The sequence below is a fragment of the Anguilla rostrata genome, chromosome 12, assembly GCF_018555375.3.
Source record: "Anguilla rostrata isolate EN2019 chromosome 12, ASM1855537v3, whole genome shotgun sequence".
NCBI classification, from domain to species: Eukaryota; Metazoa; Chordata; class Actinopteri; order Anguilliformes; family Anguillidae; genus Anguilla; species Anguilla rostrata.
This window is the reverse complement of record NC_057944.1, coordinates 875,765-895,393: the sequence shown is the minus strand read 5'-3', so window position 1 is coordinate 895,393 and position 19,629 is coordinate 875,765. Positions and strand designations below refer to the sequence as shown.

At 42.4% G+C, this 19,629-nt stretch overlaps 1 protein-coding gene across 1 annotated transcript in view; it reads left to right on the top strand.

Moving 5' to 3' along the window:
- The window catches only part of LOC135236711 (peripheral-type benzodiazepine receptor-associated protein 1-like), a 44,015-nt gene extending 30,815 nt beyond the window's left edge, over positions 1–13,200 (top strand). Inside the window, exons 17-25 of the mRNA XM_064303208.1 lie at positions 3,742–5,304; positions 5,694–5,772; positions 6,860–7,026; positions 8,223–8,391; positions 9,409–9,512; positions 10,198–10,269; positions 10,365–10,502; positions 11,506–11,546; positions 11,970–13,200. Coding sequence (XP_064159278.1) covers positions 3,742–5,304; positions 5,694–5,772; positions 6,860–7,026; positions 8,223–8,391; positions 9,409–9,512; positions 10,198–10,269; positions 10,365–10,502; positions 11,506–11,544 — 2,331 coding nt within the window. The 3' untranslated portion in view covers positions 11,545–11,546; positions 11,970–13,200. The remainder of the gene's footprint in view (positions 1–3,741; positions 5,305–5,693; positions 5,773–6,859; positions 7,027–8,222; positions 8,392–9,408; positions 9,513–10,197; positions 10,270–10,364; positions 10,503–11,505; positions 11,547–11,969) is intronic.
- Positions 13,201–19,629: the final 6,429 nt, after the last annotated feature.

Below are 19,629 nucleotides of genomic sequence, written 5' to 3'. Positions count from 1 at the left end.
GCGAACTGTTCCTGGCCTGTGGACTCAGGCGGGAGGGAGACGGGAGAAGGGTGGCACGTCCAGAGAGAGGACAATGGAAGCGAGAGTGGAATGGGAAGGAGAAGAAAGGAGAGAAAAAGAGGAAAGAGAGAATAGAACAACGGCAACCTCCGTTTTCATTGAAAGTTGCGCATTTTGAATTTACAGTGAGCCAATACTGTTGCAGAAGAGGTGCGGAAGGGGGCGTGGTTACGTGAGGCACTCTGAGGTAGACATATGGGCTTTGTAGTTTATGTCTTTTGTAGGCATGGTACCTACACTTTTTACACCTACCCCTGAGAGATCTCCTCTATTTTTAATGGTGCCCCCAAGAAGTCTCGGTCTCTGTCAGAAAGTTGTGGAAGATTAAGATCAGAAAAAACTGTAAAACTTTTGTTTATCTAAGTCACCCTGTGATGAATAAAGAATGTTATAGAATGACCTAAATCTATCATTTAAAAACGAGTAGCCTAATCTCTCTATCCGGGTGCATCAATCTCCAGATGTCTTATAGACCCAAATCAGAGGCTAACTGTCTAATGGCAACAGTTGATCTACTCTCTGTATTGCATCTAGGCAGAGATCTATCAAGATCCTGATCTAATATTTGATTAAAATCGCCACCTAATATTATCTGAATATTCCCTAGTTCCAAGAGAAGTTGTGATAGGCCAAAAATTATAAATTACGTGCATAAATATTACAGAGAACCACTGGTGTGTCCAGTAATTCCCCATGTACTATTACATAGCGGCCGTCTGAGTCGGTTAACACTTCTGTTTCATTAAAGTTAATTGTCTTATTAATCAAAATGGAGTTCCTTTTGCCAGTTCCTGGGCTTGAAAAACCCACCCAAGAGCACCTCAGCTTTAAGGATTCCTTCTTATTTAGATGTAAGGATATTATATAAATGTGTTTCCTGAACAAAGGCTATGTCGACTTTATATGACTTTAAATATGTCAAAATGTTCTTTTTTTCACAACATTGTTAAGTGCCTTAAGGTTCCAATTGGCCATTTTTAGGTCAGTTATATTGGCCATGGAATAGCAAAGTGGTTGTATATTGTGTATGTATTATGTATATATATATGATCCAGTGTGGTGGTGAACAGGTCTTACAAATAAAGAAACCTGAGACATAAGAGAACAAATTATGTACAGACCCAGCCAAGTTCCGAGGGCTGGGACATGAGAACAGACTCGTAGACTCACTAAAACTGGAGAACCTGGAATGGTCACCCAAACTCGACTTTCCATCATCCCACCATTTACATTTATAGTACCCCCAATCAGCTGTATTAGGTGGGGGGTAATAAAACTTAAATGTGGTTCTGTCGACCTCTACTGGATGGCAGCTATGATAGCGACAGGATTTATCTAAAAAAAAAATCTGACTATCTGCTTCGATCAGTAAGTAAAATAAACAAAATAAAATCAATCAATCAATCAAATTTTATTTGTATAGCATATTTTACAGCAGTTGTCACAATACGCTTTACAGACAACCCTGGCCTAAACCCCCACAGGAGCAAGCCTAAGGCAACAGTGGCAAGGAAAAACTTCCTGTGGCAGAAAAATCCAAGAAACCTTAGAAGGAACCAGGCTCAAGGGGGAAACCCATCCTCCTCTGGTCGGCTCAGGGTGCCAACTGGTGACCAACATGTCAGTCAGTTTTATAAGGTTTATGATGTGGCTCAGATGATGGGTGGGACCGAGTGGCGGTGATGGGGAACAGCAGATGTCGACAGATGTGGGAGACCAGACAACTCTCGAAACACTCTTGAGGGTTGGGGCAAGAGCCCGGCCGGCAGTGTGGTGAAGAGGGTAGAAACGGCAATTAGGGAATTTGCAATATAGCAGACAGTGGGTAAAGTGGCAGTAGTATGTATTGGGGGGACCCCGCCAGGAGTAGTATATGGCTGCATAGCTACTAGGAAAGGGATGGAGAGCCCATGCGGTCATGAGGGGTAGACAACCATACCTGCCTATCAAGAGCCAGCCCATGTAAAGCCGGATCACAGCTGATTGACAAGTGACAGTAAGGAAAGGATTGCCACCTACAAAGCTCTATGACTACAGGCTTCTCGCACCCTGTCTCCAGACTACAACTGATTATAAGCCTGAGCATAGAGGTGCGTTTTTAATCTAGATTTAAATATTGAGAGTCTGGCTCCTTTAGGAGAAAGAGAGTGGGGCCTTGTAGGAGAAAGCCCTGCGACCTTTTAGGTTTTTGGAAATTCTTGGGACTGCTAAATAGCCTACGTCTTGGGATCGGAGTGACCTTGTGGGCTTATAAGTTAGGAGCAGGTTAGATATGTACACAGGTGCACGTCCATGCAGAGCTTTAAAAGTCAGGAGCAAAACCTTGAAATCTATCCTATGCTTAATGGGTAGCCAGTGAAGCGACGCTAGTACTGGTGTAATGTGCTCATACTTCTTAGTTCTGCTCAAGATACGAGCAGCTGCATTCTGCACAAAAAAGCAGAAATAAAATATTAACAGGCTCCATTAATATGTACCAGTACAGTTTACTAATATTTAAGAGAAAGGAGCCCACCAGTAATTATTCATTAACCCCACAGATTATGAGCTTAAATTAGCTCTCCTTGGTAATCTTCTTCCTAATGAACTCCGCCGCTTCCTCGGGTGAGTTGAATTGGTGGCGTGTTCCGTTGTGCTTAATCTCCAGAGTGGCGGGGAAGCGGAGTGTATACTGCACTCCCTTGTTCCTCAGATCCGTCTTGACTTGTTTGAAGGAGACCCGCCGATCCGTGATTTGTTTGGAGTAGTCCGGGAAAAACATGATCTTGGCTCCTTGCCATAAAATCTGGCCCTTCTCCCTGGCTGCTCGGAGTATCTGCTTGGCTGCTTGGACTTGGTAGTGGAGCATGTTAACCATGACGGGCCGTGGCCGGCCCCCCCTCCCTCTGATCTCATCTCGGCGAGCTGGTGGGAACTCGATGAGCTCGCTGTATCTCCAATGACGGGAATCGGTGTTCCAGCATGACTGGAATCTCAAGCTGTAGAAACGGAATCATGTCATTCCCTTCTTTCAACTCCGGTATTCCTAGGATTTTAACATTGCAGCGTTGTCCTCCATTAAGTAAATCATTGACGTGCTCTAGTAGCTTTTGCATTTCTTCTTGGATAGCTTTGAGTTGTTGTTTGGATGTGTCAGCAGCGCTCTCAAGCGCAGCGACCTGTCCTTCTGCTTCTTCCTTGCGGGAGCTTAATGTACTCATCTTCCCTTTGATATCTTCCACAGTCACCTTGATTTCTTTTGTGTCATGTTCAATATTCTGCATGGACACGCAAATTGATCTTATCTCTGAGGCAAGAAAACTGAGTGTGGGCTCTCCGGCGGTCTCACATGGTGCAGCTGGTGCATTTTCTAGTGGTCTATTAACGAAGCGTCCATTTTCCTGTTAGCTTTAGCCAGTTGCGTCGGTGGTGAATCTTTGAGGTGCTCAGATTTCCTGGTTTTTCGATTAGGCGTTGGTATTTTGATTCCGAAGAGATAAGATATTCTTGTTGTTTTCCACTGTATCTTGTGCAGAAAGACAGGGGTATTTATCGATGATTTTATTTTCTTGTGTCGGGTTTCACAGAGCAGCTTTGTACGCCGCCATCTCCGTCGAGAGCCCACGTGACCTCCCACCCAATGTCTTAATTTCTTAATCATTAAACTAAAATTCTATTCTCCTTCTTCCATTGTGCCCGCAGACAGAGCCATGGGAGACGGACAGTGATGAGGAGGTTCTGGCCAGGATACTGAGGGCTCAGGTGCCTGTCACCAAGGAGCTCTCCAGCATTCTCGAGGTGACAGAGGAGGAGGACAGCTGCCAGGAAACTGATGAGCGAGAGCGATGGAAATCTCCCCAAATCTCCCCCAGGCACCAAGCGCCTGAGCAGGACAAGCCCGCAGCCACAAGCAGCCCAGCGCCCTGCCCCACAATCCCAAAGAGTTCTACACATTGCTCCACAATCTCGAACAGTCCAACACACTGCTCAACAGTCTTGAACAGTCCAACACACTGCTCAACAATCCCAAACAGTCCAGCACCCTGCTTTACAATCCTAAACAATCCAGCACCCTGCTCCACAATCCTAAACAGTCCAGCACCCTGCTCCACAATAGCGAACAGCCCTACTCATCGACCCAAGAGTCCCAATGACCCCATCTATCGCTTACCAATTCTGGATAGCACTGCACACTGCTCCACAATGGCAAGCAACCCTACTCATCAGTCCAAGACAAGTGATGACCCCATCTACCACTCACCAATTCCGGTTAAGTCCGCACACTGTTCCACAAAGGTGAACAGCCCCACCCATCAATCAAAGAGTCCGGATAGCCCTGTCTACCATTCCACAATTCTAGATGACCTTACCCACAGCCCTGCCCATCGCTCCAAAGTTTCATTTAGCTCCTCCTACTCCATAATTCCAGATGGCCCAACACAACATTCTGCCCCTATGACTCAAGAGATAAATATTTGTGCCCCTGCCAGCGACAGCCATTTTAACACCAAACACAAGTGCTCAGAGGATCCTAATCCCCACCAGCATGTCACCAGGGACCCGAGCAGAGGAAGCCCACATGAGGCCCATGATCTCAGTGGGTACATGACCATCCCTCAACCCAAGAGCAAGCCACGCCACAGGGTGCACTACTCCGACGTCGTGGACACCATCACCTATCAGAGAGAGGAGTACGACTCGGACAGCAGCGTCTACGTCTCCGGCAAGGAGGCCCGGAGGCCGCGGCAGAGGGGTCACAAGCCCCCGCACCAGAGGGGCCATCCCGAGAGCAGAGGGGACCCACTGAGGAGGGAGGCCCTTCTGCGCAGTCAGAGGGCCTCTGCTAAACTGCCGCTGGGCCACTACCTCGGCGGCAAGACAGTAGTGAGGACCAGGGCCCCGGTGACCTCGGGGCTCGAGATCGACGTGGAGTACGGGACAGAGGACGATGAGGGCCTCCCTTATGACCCCGCTGGCGTGGTGGTGGAGCAGATGAGCTCAGAGTGGTGGGTGGAAGGTGGGAGCCCCAATGTTTTTGAGGCTCTCCAGCCCAAAATACAACCCAGGGCCTTGCCTTTTAAGACAGAGGCAGCTAATCTCCCGCCTAGCCACAGCAGCAGAGGGGTTGGCCCTGGGACAGAGGGGAGGGGTCAAACTGGAGTGGGGGATTTAGGAGTTTGCAGACTGGACTACCTCACCCCTTCACCACGTGCCAAAATTTATTGGAAGGAGAGGAGCTACAACACTGACCGTGGAAGCACAAGGGTGCGTTCTTTCAGTTTCAAGGATCTGTACAGTGCTAACTCTGTCAGTGACACGGCACACTGTTCTATATGCAAGATAATGTACAGGGCTCTGGGTCATTAAAAGGTACTTTAATGCTAAATGTACTCCTGACTGGGGGAAATGAAGCCTGTTGTCAATAGGCTGAATGGCCTGTATTCTACCACCTTTACAGCCATGCTTGGAGTCAGCCAGATTTAAGATTTGGTCTGTCTCATTCTCTCCTCTGCCAGTGCTCATGTTTGCATCAGAATTAGAAAGTATCCACTTTATAAAGATAATGTACTGTTATATCATACGTGATATAAATGTATATGAAGCCTATGTTCTAAGCCCCTCATCACTCTTCTAAACTACTTCTCCTTCTTCAGGAGATCCTCAGCCACCGAGGCCCACAACTGACCAGCAAACCAGGAAAGACAGCCCGAGCGGAAGCAAGGCAGCTCAAAGGTCAGGCTGTTAATTCCACCACTCTTCTCGCTGTTGTCTTAATCCCCTCTTGGCAGGTTACAGTAAGATTACCACCCTGTTGGCCTAGCTTCAGATGAGAGCAGGAAGTCTTTAATAATCCCAAATTAAACCCAATGTGGATTGACATGCGAGGTGGTAGAGCTGCCCAGATTAACCATGAATCCACGTTAAGCAGAGGGGAAAGTGTGTCTCTTCAGCCTATTCAAACTGCAAACAAGTATTTACAAGTGTTTTAGTCCTGTAATGAGACTTAAAAACTTATTTTTTCTCTGAAGTATAAAATATTAGCTTGTTTTAAGATGTTTGCTTGACAGTTGAAATTGTTTTACCACATCTGCAAATGTTGAAATGAGTCAAACTGTCTCACCTCATTGGCAATTATTTTGTCTTATTTAGAAAAACAGTAACAAATAAGATTTTAAGTCTACATTTTAAGATTGTAAGGCTAAAATACTTGTTAAGATTGATTTACTTTGTAGTTTTTGCGGTGCATTGTATGGGCTCTGCTTTTGAGGCTTGTTCCTCATTAGGAACAAGCCTTAGTTTATCACTTTAGTTTACATAAGCCTCTCTCAAACAAAGATTAAGGAAGAAATTGGAAACTGTCAAATGGATGGAAAGTATAGCTCCCAGTTGGAAATAGTCCTCACCTTCTCCTTGATAGTAGCTTCTTATTTGTTTTTGTTTTTTTGAGAAGCATAACAAGCAGGATGTAATTACCTGACCTCCCCATGAATGTTTTAATAAAAGAAGTGTACATTGTTTTGCTTTGAATGATGCTTTGCGCACTACTGTGTCTGTCATGGCCATGGTTCTGCAGCCGTGGTAACAGGAGGCCATGTTTCAGATGCAGTATAAGCGCTTCCTCAGGCCGACGGGGGATTAGGCTTCGGGGAGCTTAGCCTAATTACCCCTCATGACGAAACCCCGTGGGGTAAGGCCACGTGCTCCGTGATTGGCCCCTTTAAGGCGGGGGCAGGGGCAGGGGGCAGAGCAGCCCCGGAGCCTTCAGGTAGGGAGAGCACCATGGACCGGGTGTTTGAGCTGGACGTGTACCTGTATGCAGACGGAGTGAGGCTGGCCAGCCCCGAGCGTGTGGACCCCGAGGGCCCGGCGTGCGAGGGCCAGGCGCGCCTCTTCGTGGCGCTGTTCTCGTACGACCCCGCCCTCATGTCTCCCAATCCCGACACGGCTGAGGAGGAGCTGCCATTCAAGGAGGGGCAAATTATTAAGGTACTGAGGGCTTGATCCGCACAGGTATGGCAGGGGTTTGGTCTGCACAGGTATGGCAGGGGTTTGGTCTGCACAGGTATGGCAGGGACTTGATCTGCACAGGTATGGCAGGGGCTTGATCTGCACAGGTATGGCAGGGGCTTGATCTGCACAGGTATGGCAGGGCTTTGGTCTGCACAGGTATGGCAGGGCTTGTAGTTCGCAAAAGGTATGGCAGGGCTTTGGTCTGCACAGGTATGGCAGGGCTTTGGTCGGCACAGGTATGGCAGGGGGTGGGATGGTTACCTACAGTAAGACAATGTGCATTAATTATGGTTTAGTATTCAGTCTTCAGATATATAATAATATATATAATATATAAATACTTATAATATGTCTTAAACTCTGGTGTAGTTCACATATGGCTGTGGTAAGAAATATTTTAAAATCTGATATTTAAAAATCATGAAAATAAAAAAGAAATCATGATAATCATGATATTGCAGAAAGGCTTTCTTCCCACAACTGAAAAGTTGTTTTCTAAAGAGGAACGATCAGATGTTATTTTTCAACAAGACAATGCTCCTGCCCACACTGTAAAGACCACCAAAAAGTGGCTTGAGAACAAGTCCATCAGGCTCATGTTTTGGCCTGGTCAGAGTCCAGATTTGAACCCTATAAGATAATATTTGGTCTCACATTAAACACAAACTAACCGAGAAACATTTTTCAACTACTCATCAACTGTTTGAAGCTATCAACATTGAATGGAACAGCATTGACTCTTCTTTCTGTAAAAAGCTGTCCGCAAGTTTACCCACAAGGCTTAAACATTTAAAGAAATCAAAGGGAAAAGCTATACCATACTAACTTACTTTATCTGTTTGTTTAATTCTTGCTAATTTCCTGACCAATGATTTGTTGTTAAGACCATTAAAAGCTTAATATTTTGGCATTTTGGGCTTGGCCCATTTTTTGGCCCAGGAGTGTAATTAGAGGTGAATGGAAAAAAACGTCCCCGGTGTGTAAAGACATTAAGGGTGCGTTTTTTAATACACCATCAATTTCTAAAACAATTTCACACACATAATTGTTTTCTGCATTTTTACAGAACTGAGCAGAAGAGAGAAAAACAGTCTATTTGTGGATAAATATCAAAACCCCGGAATGGGAAACATGAGACTATGTTTCCACTGTGTGCGTCCATGTGCGTCTAGGTGTATGGCGATAAAGACCAAGATGGCTTCTACAGCGGGGAGTCAGCTGGGTGCTTCGGCTACGTGCCGGGCAATATGGTGTCAGAGATCCAGGTGGAGGATGAGGTGGCCAGGGCTCAGCTCCTTCAGAAGGGCTTCCTCTCTCCGGAACCTTCCACTGATGATAAAGGTACAGTCCTGCACATTTCCCAATTAATGTGCTGCACTGCAGACGGCCTAACAGCAGGAACGTGTGTCTTTGGGAGAAAAGGTGTACATACTGGGGCTCTCTGGCTGGTTCCTGGTAGCATCAGTGTGGGTTTTATGACGTCTCACTCTATGATTTCTGCTCCAGTGCCGTCTACGGTAAGGCCGCATGTCAGATGTTAATAAGAGGAGCAATACCCACAGCCAGGCCAACTAAATCTGTGATCGTTATCTTCTTGATATACAATGAGCTCCATAATGTCTGGGACAAAGGCATATTTTTCCTTGATTCAGCGCTCCACAATTTTGGATTTGCAATCCAATGATGCACATGTGGTTAAAATGTAGATTTGGTGAGAATTCTTGGTCATCAACTATAGAGGTCTTCCTTGGCCTACCAGGCCCTCTGCAATTACTGATCTAACCAGTGCTCTGTTTCTGCTTTATGATGTTCCAAACAGTTTCTTTTGGAAAGCCTAAGGTTAGGCCTATGCCTCTGACAGTTTTTTAAAATCATATTTCTCAGCCTCATAATGGCTTCCTTGACTTTCATTGGCACAACTCCTTATGTGGAGAAATGCCAACAGACTCCAATTCCTAGGCAACCAAATGGCTAGACTCAAGACTGAATACTGAAAGCTCTTTTACTCTTGCAGCCAAGAAGCAATTGAACACACCTGACTAATCAGAAACACAGATGAAGCCAGCTGTCCCAAACAGTATGGGGCCCTGAAATGGGGGAGGGGGGGCTAGGTATAAAAAGTGCTGTTATTTCTACATGGTGGAACCAAAATGTATTAAAATACCCCTCAATAAAAGCTGAGAATCTGCACTTTAATCACATTTTGTTTTATTACAAATCTAATATTATGGAGTACAGAATCAAGGGAAGGAAAAGCATGGCTTTGTCTCAAACATTACGGTGCTAATAGAAATTTTGGGGGCCGGTATGGCACATGGTCTCAGTTTGTGAAGGGCTTAATTACATGTTGCCTTTCAGATCCCAGCAAGCTAGCCAACCAGCCTCAGGAACCGCTCCCCCGCAGGATGGTGGCCATCTTTGATTATGACCCCCTAGAGAGTTCCCCCAATACAGACACTGAGGTGACTGACACACAGCCGCTCACACCATGTACAGCGCCTGCGTAAAATAAAAATTGACCCATTTTGTTTTGCTTTGAAATGTGCTGGAGGAAGTGCCAGTACTTGCAGTACATCGACCTAGCCTTCGGTCAAAGACCACTAGCTGACGTGAGCACAGTACCACCTTCTGTCAACTCTTCTCTAAAATATTTTTCATAAGTTCTATCTTATGGATAGCGGTTCATTTCCTTTAATGCAATAATTCAGAAGTCTAGGAAGCAACTAGGAAGCAATTGTTTGTTGTCACAGTGGCTAATGCTTAATGGTTTCTGCAACCAAGATTTTTGACTCAGTTTCTCAACTGAACTACACTAGCCAGCATGCAAATGCTCAGGCTCATAATTTCTATTAATTCGTTTGTCTGACAATGAAAAAATCAAAGCGGAGCAATCACAAATAAATGTGCAGATGTTTTATGTATGCAAATGTGAAGCCACTAAGTCATCATACCAGAATTGACGTAACATACAACAGCAGTGCTAAATACAAGTCAGCTTAATTGCAAATGTAACATCTCTTAAAACATTGCTGTACGTAGCTCTGGATAAGAGCATCTGCCAAATGCCTGTAATGCAATGTAATGTAAATCTAAAAATAATACACAATGCTAATGCTAATATTCAGTCTCTTTGGTCTGTCCTCACAGGCTGAGCTGTGCTTCAGTGCTGGGGATGTGATAGACGTGTTCGGTGACATGGACGAGGATGGCTTCTTTCATGTGAGTGTCCAGCCATGTACCCCTGAAACGAAGCAAGGAACTAACAGATGTGAAAATTTGGGCCTGATGATGAATGTGTATATTTTTTAATCAAGGGACATCTTAATGGGCGTGAAGGCCTGGTGCCATCCAACTTCCTGCAAGCCCTTCCTTTGCCTGAAGCCCAGGCGATGGGGGGGCTGGAAAGGCCCCAACATCAACCAGAGATGCCCAAGCTCAAGCCACACCCCCAGGTCAGCTACCATAGAACTCTCTAACCACCTGAGCGGCTTTATGTAAAACAGCTTTTTATAAAACTCAGTTTATACCATTTAGTATATTTTAACTATGCCTTTAAATGCAATGCTTCCATGCTACAGGTGAAGCCTGTGGTGAAAGTGAAAGTAAACACTGATATTGTCAGGACTGGCGAGGGAATGGACCCAAATGCAGAGTAAAAACCCAAGAACTCCAAAAGGAAAATTCACACAGATTTCAATTACAAAAATTTGCAGGCAAAAAAAAACAGAAAACAGAAAATCCAAAAATCACAAGAAGCCAAACAGGCAGGATAGAAACAGACGGACAAAAACAGCCATGGGGAAATACAGGCAAACTCTCAGGCAAAAAAACACAGAGGCAGGAACACAGGCAGACACTCAGTGAGAACCACACGCGGAAACACAAGGAACCAGCACCCAAATCAGGGAAACAGAGAACTTAAATAGACAGGACACTAATGAGACACAGGAGGGCACAATGCACAATCAGACCACAGAGCGGGAAGGGAAAACGAGACATAGCCAAAAAACAATAATTTAATAATTGAAAACAATAATACAATTAAACAGGGAAAAGGAACAGAACTACAAACTGAAGTGCCGCCATCTGGCGGCCCAAAAAAGGAAACGCAGACAGACACAGAACCATGACAGATATGTCCTACATGCATACATGAACATGCAATCAGTTTTATGATAATAGCAGTTATTTTGAGCAATCCCAACTGGGTAGAATTTATTCAAAAACTCCCTTCATTGCTTCCTGTATCACAAATTGCAGCAGAAGTACGAGCATTATTTTAGTTTTGCACTGTACTGTATTGTATTGTATTGCACTGTATTACTCAGCTAGCTTTGGCTATATTTAGTCAGGCATCTTTATGCAGGTGGTTGGCAGATGCAGTGATGTCTCCTTTCTGTATTTAACACTGCTGTTTGTGGTTGCTCCCTTTTGTTTTTCCTGGATGTATTTCAGAGACAAAGAAGGAAAAGTGTATTTGCATTCAACCCATAAATGTAAGTATTTGTATGTGGATGCTGGAAAGAATAACATCTCCAGTTGTTTCCTATGCATTCCTATGCAACCACTTGACAGAAACATTGTCTTTGTCTCACAGAACATTTGAGGGAAGAAATTCATCAACATTTTCAAATGACCCAATTCCCAATTCTTTTACCATCAAGGTAAAGTTTAGTATGGCAGATATCTTTCCATCATAAATTTTGCACATTTTCTCATCCCATTCAGTTCATGGTATATTTTCTTCTGTGCAGCTGCAAGATTTTAAATAGTCTTCTATGTTGCACATCCCATCTCAGCCTGGCACAGTAACTATCATAGCTGCATGACAGGAAGCATGCCGGTGCCACGCTGTAGCAGTGCGTTACTGTGCGCTAACGGCTGGCTTCAGATGCTCATCGCTTGCGTGTGTTTCACAGATGACAGTGCCCGTGAAGGAGGAGCAGGCTGAGAGCCTGCAGGATAAGAGCAGAAGAGGCCTGTCTCTCAGATGAAGGCCCGTGCCCTCACCCCTCCCCGTCTCTGTCTCCATGGGCACTCTCACACCTCTAAAGCTTCTCCCCCCAGTGGATCCATGCTGAGATCCATGCTCCATTGCCCTGTCAGACAATGAGGATCTATGGGTTCTCTGCTGCAGGACACAGGCTTTAATGTATGCTAGCACTGATGCTAGTACCCCCTTTAGCTACACAGAACCACCGAGTGCTCAGAAATCTAAACACTTTCAACAAAAAGAGTGAGGTTACAATTTCACTGTGCTGTCACTGTGTGTGTGTGTGTGTGAGAGAGAGAGAGAGTGAGAAAGAGATACGAACATTTTTTGTGTTGACTGGAGACAATGGGGTGCTGAAGACTGAGGTCAGGACGAGCATTCCTGATTGTTGATGTGGACAAACTTGCCCAGAATAGAAATATAGCCTCCAGGGATGAAGGAGCTGCTTCAGATCATTTCAGTTTGGATTTGGTCATGGCCTTCAGCGTGCACTACTACCCAAATCCTCTGTATTGTCCATAAACAGCATGGATATTTAAATTTTAATCAGAATGTACCTGTCAGATCTGGCCCTCATGTACGTCTTCTGCACTTCTGTTAAAGTCAGACAGTTTGTAGTTGTTCTAGTACTTATACTAGTACACAGTTCCATGCAGATTTTGTAATTAGCCTTACATGACCGCAGTTAGTCTTAAATGTTTTGCCATACACTTGTTTTAATTGCATGTATTAAGTTATCCAAATGCTGCCTTGTTTATTTTTTATATTTAGCCATTCATTACAGTAACAGGCATGTTGTTTATTTTAGTTAGGTTGGGTAAGGAAATGTAGCCAATTCTCAAGCACTTGTGTTAACACAAACAATACATGTACACTATAGTATCTGTGGCTGTTTGTTATCATGGTCACATGTATTCAAATGTCGGGAAGCTGTGTTATTGTCAGCCATATTCTTTTAAAGTTGAATTTCTTCCATGCTGTACATATTTGGGCCTGTTTTGGAAACTCATTGTAATTATTCCTCTTTTCAAATGTATTATGTTGTTTGTTTTATTGAATAGGAACACGTGAATGAGAAATAGCTGGGGAATCTTAAGATCAGACATTTCAATAAGAAAATAACTTTTTACAGGAATAAAGTATATTTTCACATAAGATCTCAGTGCTGCTCTTTGTTTCTCACTGCAGACTCTTTTTACTCATGGCAGTCACTCAACACAGACACAACAATACCAATAGAATATTTATATTTAATTTTTATAGAATAATAAGTAATGAATTACATTATATTCTGTAAAAAAAAGGTATATACTGCACGTGTACATTTTTGCAACAGTATAGGTTATTTACTTTTTTCATTTTAAAAATATTTATTGTTGCTTCTCTTAAAATTTTCTTGATAAATTGAGATTAACTGAAAGGAATCTTGCTAAATTAAGTACCTTGAGTTGATTTGATTCATTTGTTTTAGACATAAGGCCTGGCCCTTTCCCTCCTCATCATTTCATGGAAGAAATTAAAGTTGAATATATTTTATTGCAAAGCATTTCTCCCAGACTAAAGTTAATCAAATTTCAAAAGTTTCAATAAATTCATTTCTGCATGTTTATTATATTTCAGTCATGTTTACTGTACAGTATATAAACAAAACAGGAACCATTGACACCCAGAAAATGCACACATAAATGAAAGACATGAAGTTAAAAATGAAAATATCACACATGAAGACATAAAGGTGATGTACAGCCCCGCTTGTCCTTTTTGTTTGTCAGTAGCACACAGCTTGTGCGCTACAGAGCGAAACGTGCTCTACAGAGAGAAACCTGTCAGTCGCACACAGCTTGTGCACTACAGAGAGAAACCTGTCAGTCACACACAACTTGTGCACTACAGAGAGAATCCTGTCAGTCACACACAGCATGTGCACTACAGAGAGAATCCTGTCAGTCACACACAGCTTGTGCCCTACAGAGAGAAATCTGTCAGTCACACACAGCTTGTGCGCTGCAGAGAGAAACGTGCACTACAGAGAGAAACCTGTCAGTCACACACAGCTTGTGCACTACAGAGAGAAACCTGTCAGTCACACACAGCTTGTGCACTACAGAGAGAAACGTGCACTACAGAGAGAAACCTGTCAGTCACACACAGCTTGTGCACTACAGAGAGAAACCTGTCAGTCACACACAGCTTGTGCACTACAGAGAGAAATGTGTCAGTCACACACAGCTTGTGCACTTCAAGAGAAATGTGCACTACAGAGAGAAACCTATCAGTCACACACAGTTTGTTCACTACAGAGAGAAATGTGTCAGTCACACACAGCTTGTGCACTACAGTGAGAAATCTGTTAGTCACACACAGCTTGTGCACTACAGAGAGACAGGTGCACTACAAAGAGAAACCTGTCAGTCACATACAGCTTGTGCACTACAGAGAGAAACCTGTCAGTCACACACAGCTCGTGCACTACAGAGAGAAATGTGCACTACAGAGAGAAACACAGTGAACTGTATGGAGAATGGGGTGCTCCTCCATCGTCTCATCGTGCCGCTGGGTTTTTTACTGTAGCCAACAGTACACTCATCCATAAAGTAGGAAACACTACACTGTGCAGTGGAGCTTAGCAGTGCTTACTACTTTATGGATGACTGCACTGTACCTCTGACAACGGGTCATCTTTTCCCTGCTGGGGTCCATTTCTCCTGTCTTCTGTGCTGCTCCTCAACAGACAGTGTCTCCCCTCCCCCAACACAGCTGCATGCTTGCCCTGCCTCATGAGCTAAAACATCACAGGCCAAAATCTTACACTTATAAAATCTGTTATAAACATTTTAAAGGTTTCATTGCACACAAGTATGAACACCTTTCTTTGAACATAAATCCAAACCTTTTCTTAAAAAGCAGGTTTTTCGGCATTACAAAACTTTTAAAAAAAATTCATATGAATATTCTGTGGCTTTATTATGGCCTATTTGCTCAATTGTTTTATTATTAAATGCAAAGGCCTTCTGTGGTTTATACCTGTGGTCTCATCTCCTCATAAACCAGATGAGACATCAGATAAACCACATAATTATAGCTCTCTTATGTTCATTTTCATACCTGTTTGAACAAATCTTATTATATACTTTCAGCAGGCTTTATTCAATGCAGGCTTAAATAAAACTGACCACTATACTGACCATCTACAAATAGCTTTAAAAATATACTCTCCATAATGACTTGATGAAAAAACAGCCAATATATTCCTTTCCACACAGCAAAGTGACTGAAAGCTAGGTAAATTATGATCATTTATATTCTAGGAGAAAAATAGAATAAAAATGTTGATTAAAACAGGCCTTTTAAAGGGTTACAAATAGATCTATGCATTTTTACCAGGTTTCAAAAGAAGTACATAAAACATTGAGTGCACTGAGAAATTGCATTTACCTTTAAAATTATTTATGTTTTCAGTTGATAATAATTAATACATTAATTTTAATGATATCAGTTTAGTTGTTCTGCAGTGTCGAAGAAAACAGTATTACAACTAAACTGGATATCATTAAAATTAATAGCTGCTTATCTAATTAATTGCTTCCATTTTTGTAATAAATAGATAAACAGCTCTTACTTTCTAGCAATGTATTTCAAGCTCATTCAGTTTATATTTTTTTTCATTAATGGGACCTTTGTCCAAGGGTCTTACCAGCATCCTCCCCTCACTTCCAGAAAAAATAGGTCACAGATAGAGAAGTGGCGCTTTTTAACGCCGACCTGCCCACGTGGTGCTTAACCACCGGAAGAGGTCTAACAGTCACAAGCTCGCTCGCTCTCTCTCTCTCTCTCTCTCTCTCTCTCTCTCGCTCTCAAATTCAAATTCAAATTGCTCTTTTGGCAGGAAATACATACGTACATATTGCCAAAGCATCACAAATCAATTCAAAATACATATTTACAGTGGAATACTAATAACAGTGAACATTATATAAAAAAACAGAACAATAACAATATTAATGTTCAATAGGCACAAGCATTTAAAGAAAAAAATAAAAATAAAAAATAAAAAAATAACTAAATAATAACAATAAAATAAAGTAAAATATAATAAATAAATAAATAAATAAAATTATGTAGGATGGTCACTCAGTGTCCCTCAGGTTATGGCAAGCTGAGACATATTGAGCCGCAATTGGGGCTGTTGGTCCTTGTCCTAAAAGGACTGCACATTTTTCATTCTTTGATAAAGAATGGAAGCTTTTTTTATAACTTCTGAAAATTTGTGGTAATATATGTTTCTTATATTTGCATATTCTGCTTTTGAGACCCTAGGCAACAGCTTCAGAGGCTCTGCAACTAACCAGTTCACATCGGTGCAATTTTGTCCGCAACATTCTAAAACCGTTTCGTCTTGTTGCGAATCATTGATCTTAACTGGCCTTAACGTTACCGTTATTTACATTGCCATCAAGTTCATCAATATATAAGTCGGGGTATAGGTGGAGCAGAGCCGGGTCTGATTTCTGTGTAAAGATGTCAAGCCGGAGAAAACTAAATAAAATAATACGGCAGTATGGATTAGCATTGTTATTATTTTATTACGCTTCCTATTACTATGTTCCTTCAGCCTTGATGCTCTATTTTGATGAAATCTCCTTTGTTTTTGTTTTATTCTTCTTATTCTGATTGCTAATTTAACACCCAGCTCAGCTTTATTCTCGAACAGTTTAGCTAGCAAAACCAGAAACAAGGCAGCTGTTTCAAAAATATCACACAACAATCATTCACGATGATGATGCACGAAATACATAATTGCACGAGCCCCAGCGAATCCCGCAAAATCTTCTCTGCAGTGTAAAGATGTTCATACCGAGCAAAATGTGGATAAAGAACGTTTGTGGAAATTGATCATAACTAATTCTACCCCAGGTCTACTACAGCATTTTAACCTGGCTCGGCAGTGTAAAGACAGCTTAAGTTAGCCTAACATTAGACAATGAATGAGTATGTACATAACGTTACTTGTATAACAACCCTTTTTTATTCAGTAAATAATAAGTGTAATAGTTGGCGTGGTCCAGGTGCCAACTGACTGACGTCACACAGGCGACACTGGTTGGATCCGGTTGGATCTATGGGAAGTGAGGTCCAAAAACACACCTGCAATTACCGCTTCTCGCCATTGGTACCGCCAAAGGGAACGAAACTGAAATCTTCGAGATTGTAGCTTTAAAGATAAGATTTTGTCTCTGATCACCAAGTACAATACCGCAAAGATTAGTGGACTGGCGTCCTCCTCCGACTACTCGCACCCTTTTTACAAAACAAACAAAAAGCCCTTCCATCTGGCATTTCTGCCATCTTTAAAGTGCCGCTGCCACGACTCGCATGCTGATCGGTGGTTTACCGCCAATCACCTTCGTGGGAGCAGACACACCTCCGGCACACCTTCCACTCAGACTCCGGGAGAGGCTAAACGTAGTCAGCAGCTGCACCACTCCTCTTGTGGTACACTAACACCGCCTATTGAGATGTACGTTGCCCCATTTCTCACTCGTTACAGTAGTGCCAGAGTGTTCAGATACGGCTGACGGCAGCTGTGTGTCAGTGTCAGGGGGAAGGGCTGTTTTTGGGGGGGAGAGCAGTGTGTGTCTGTGTCTGTGGAGCAGGTGTGGGTTGGGCAGGGGGTTGCAGCGTGTCCCCGGAGCTGCTCCCTCAGGTCCTGCAGCTCTCTGGAGAAGGCCCTCTCCCTGTGCAGCGCGTCTTCCTTTACTTTGGCCAGCTGAGCTCTCAGGGCCTGGTTGTCTTGCCGCAGCTCAGCCATCTCTGCACTCAGCTCCTTAATGGCAAGGCGGCATTCACTCCGCATCTGGGTGACATCATCTCTCAGGAGCTGGACTGAGCTGGTTTCAGACAGCCTGGACAGGGTGTGCTCTCTGAATTCCAACTCCAGCAAGGCTAGGCTTTTTGCGATGTGTTGAGAGTGGGGACTGAGTGTGGGGGGGGGGCGGGGGTCAGAGACTGGCAGGCTGTCTGCGGGGTTTGAGGGCTCAGTGTCTTCCTCTTTATCTTCTTCCTCACTGTCAATTGCTGTGGCCTTCTCACTCTCTACCTTTCTTTTTAGCTCTAAAAATGTTTCCTCAAAGGAGTGGAAGCTGGCTTCACTCCCTTGGATGAGTACAGTGCCATTGTTATATATATTTACAGTCATTGTAGGGCTGTCAAGGTCTGCATCCTCGTGGATGGTGATTTGGCTGCCATGACAAATTCCTCTTCTTTTAATGAAGGGATAGGTCTTGGTTACATTGTGTGTGGAAGATTCGGTTGGTTTTAACATTTATGTCTTTAAGTTTGGTCATGTCTGTGTACAGGCACTCAGGATTGTCACTCAGTAGAGTGAGTTTATAACTCTTCCTGGCCTGGGCACCCTTGAGTTCCGCTCGGTAAATAATCTCCATGGTAACCATACAAATGTAACAATGCTTATAATTCTAATCAAAACCAACAGTCAATTGTCAACTGAAAACTTAACTGTCAATCGTACTGTAAACTGTAATTTTTGATCAAAAATGTTGATCAAAACTTATTAATTAATTATAAATATTGCACTGCAATAAAATTATATAAAATTATCTTTTACATAAATGTACTGTCCCTACCTTTTGTCCTAGTGTTTTTATCCCTATTTGGCTTGCCATTTTTCTCCTTCATATATTATTATTATTCTATTTATTATTTTTGGTTGTTTCCTTTTTGTTTTTATATATCTGTTTTCTTGTTTACAGTCATTTTCTTTTTCCTATCTTTGCCTTTCTTTTCCTTGTCTTTTCCTTGTCCTCTTGTTGTTCTTTGCCTTTTTGTTTGGTTATTGTGATTTTGTTCCTTAAATCTGCTTTTTTTTAATTTTTAAAAGTTGTATTCCTTTCAAATAAGTTTTTATTTTTGGTTGAAATGCAGTTCAATTACAGTTTTTAACTTGTGTTATATTAGATTTGTGTTATATAAGCATTTTTCTTTACTTAGGATTAAAAAATGTTAAAAATGTTTTTGTTCAGCACGAGCACATAAATGCTGCTGCCATCATGCTGCTCTGCTCCGGAATCTCCCTCTCTCTCTCTGTCTCTCAAATTCAAATTCAAATTTCAAATTCAAATTATTTATTGGCATGACATATTTAAAAATACATATTGACAAAGCGTAGTGATAACAAAAATCAACCACAGTAAGAATATATAATTAAAAAGATAAAAGAAAACAAGCAGCAACAACAATAACAGCATAAATGACAGTAACATAATATTTATTATCTATTAAATTAACTAAATTACATTTTTTTTTTAAAGTATTAAGTATTAAAAGTATTTTCTCAATAAGAGTATTTTATATATACTCATACATATGCATACACACATGTGCATATATATATATATATATATGCACACATACACACACACGCACACATATATATACATACACATATACACACATATATATATATATACACACATATACGTACATACATACATACACACAAACACACACATATATACATATACACACATATACACATACATATATATACACACACATATGCATATATA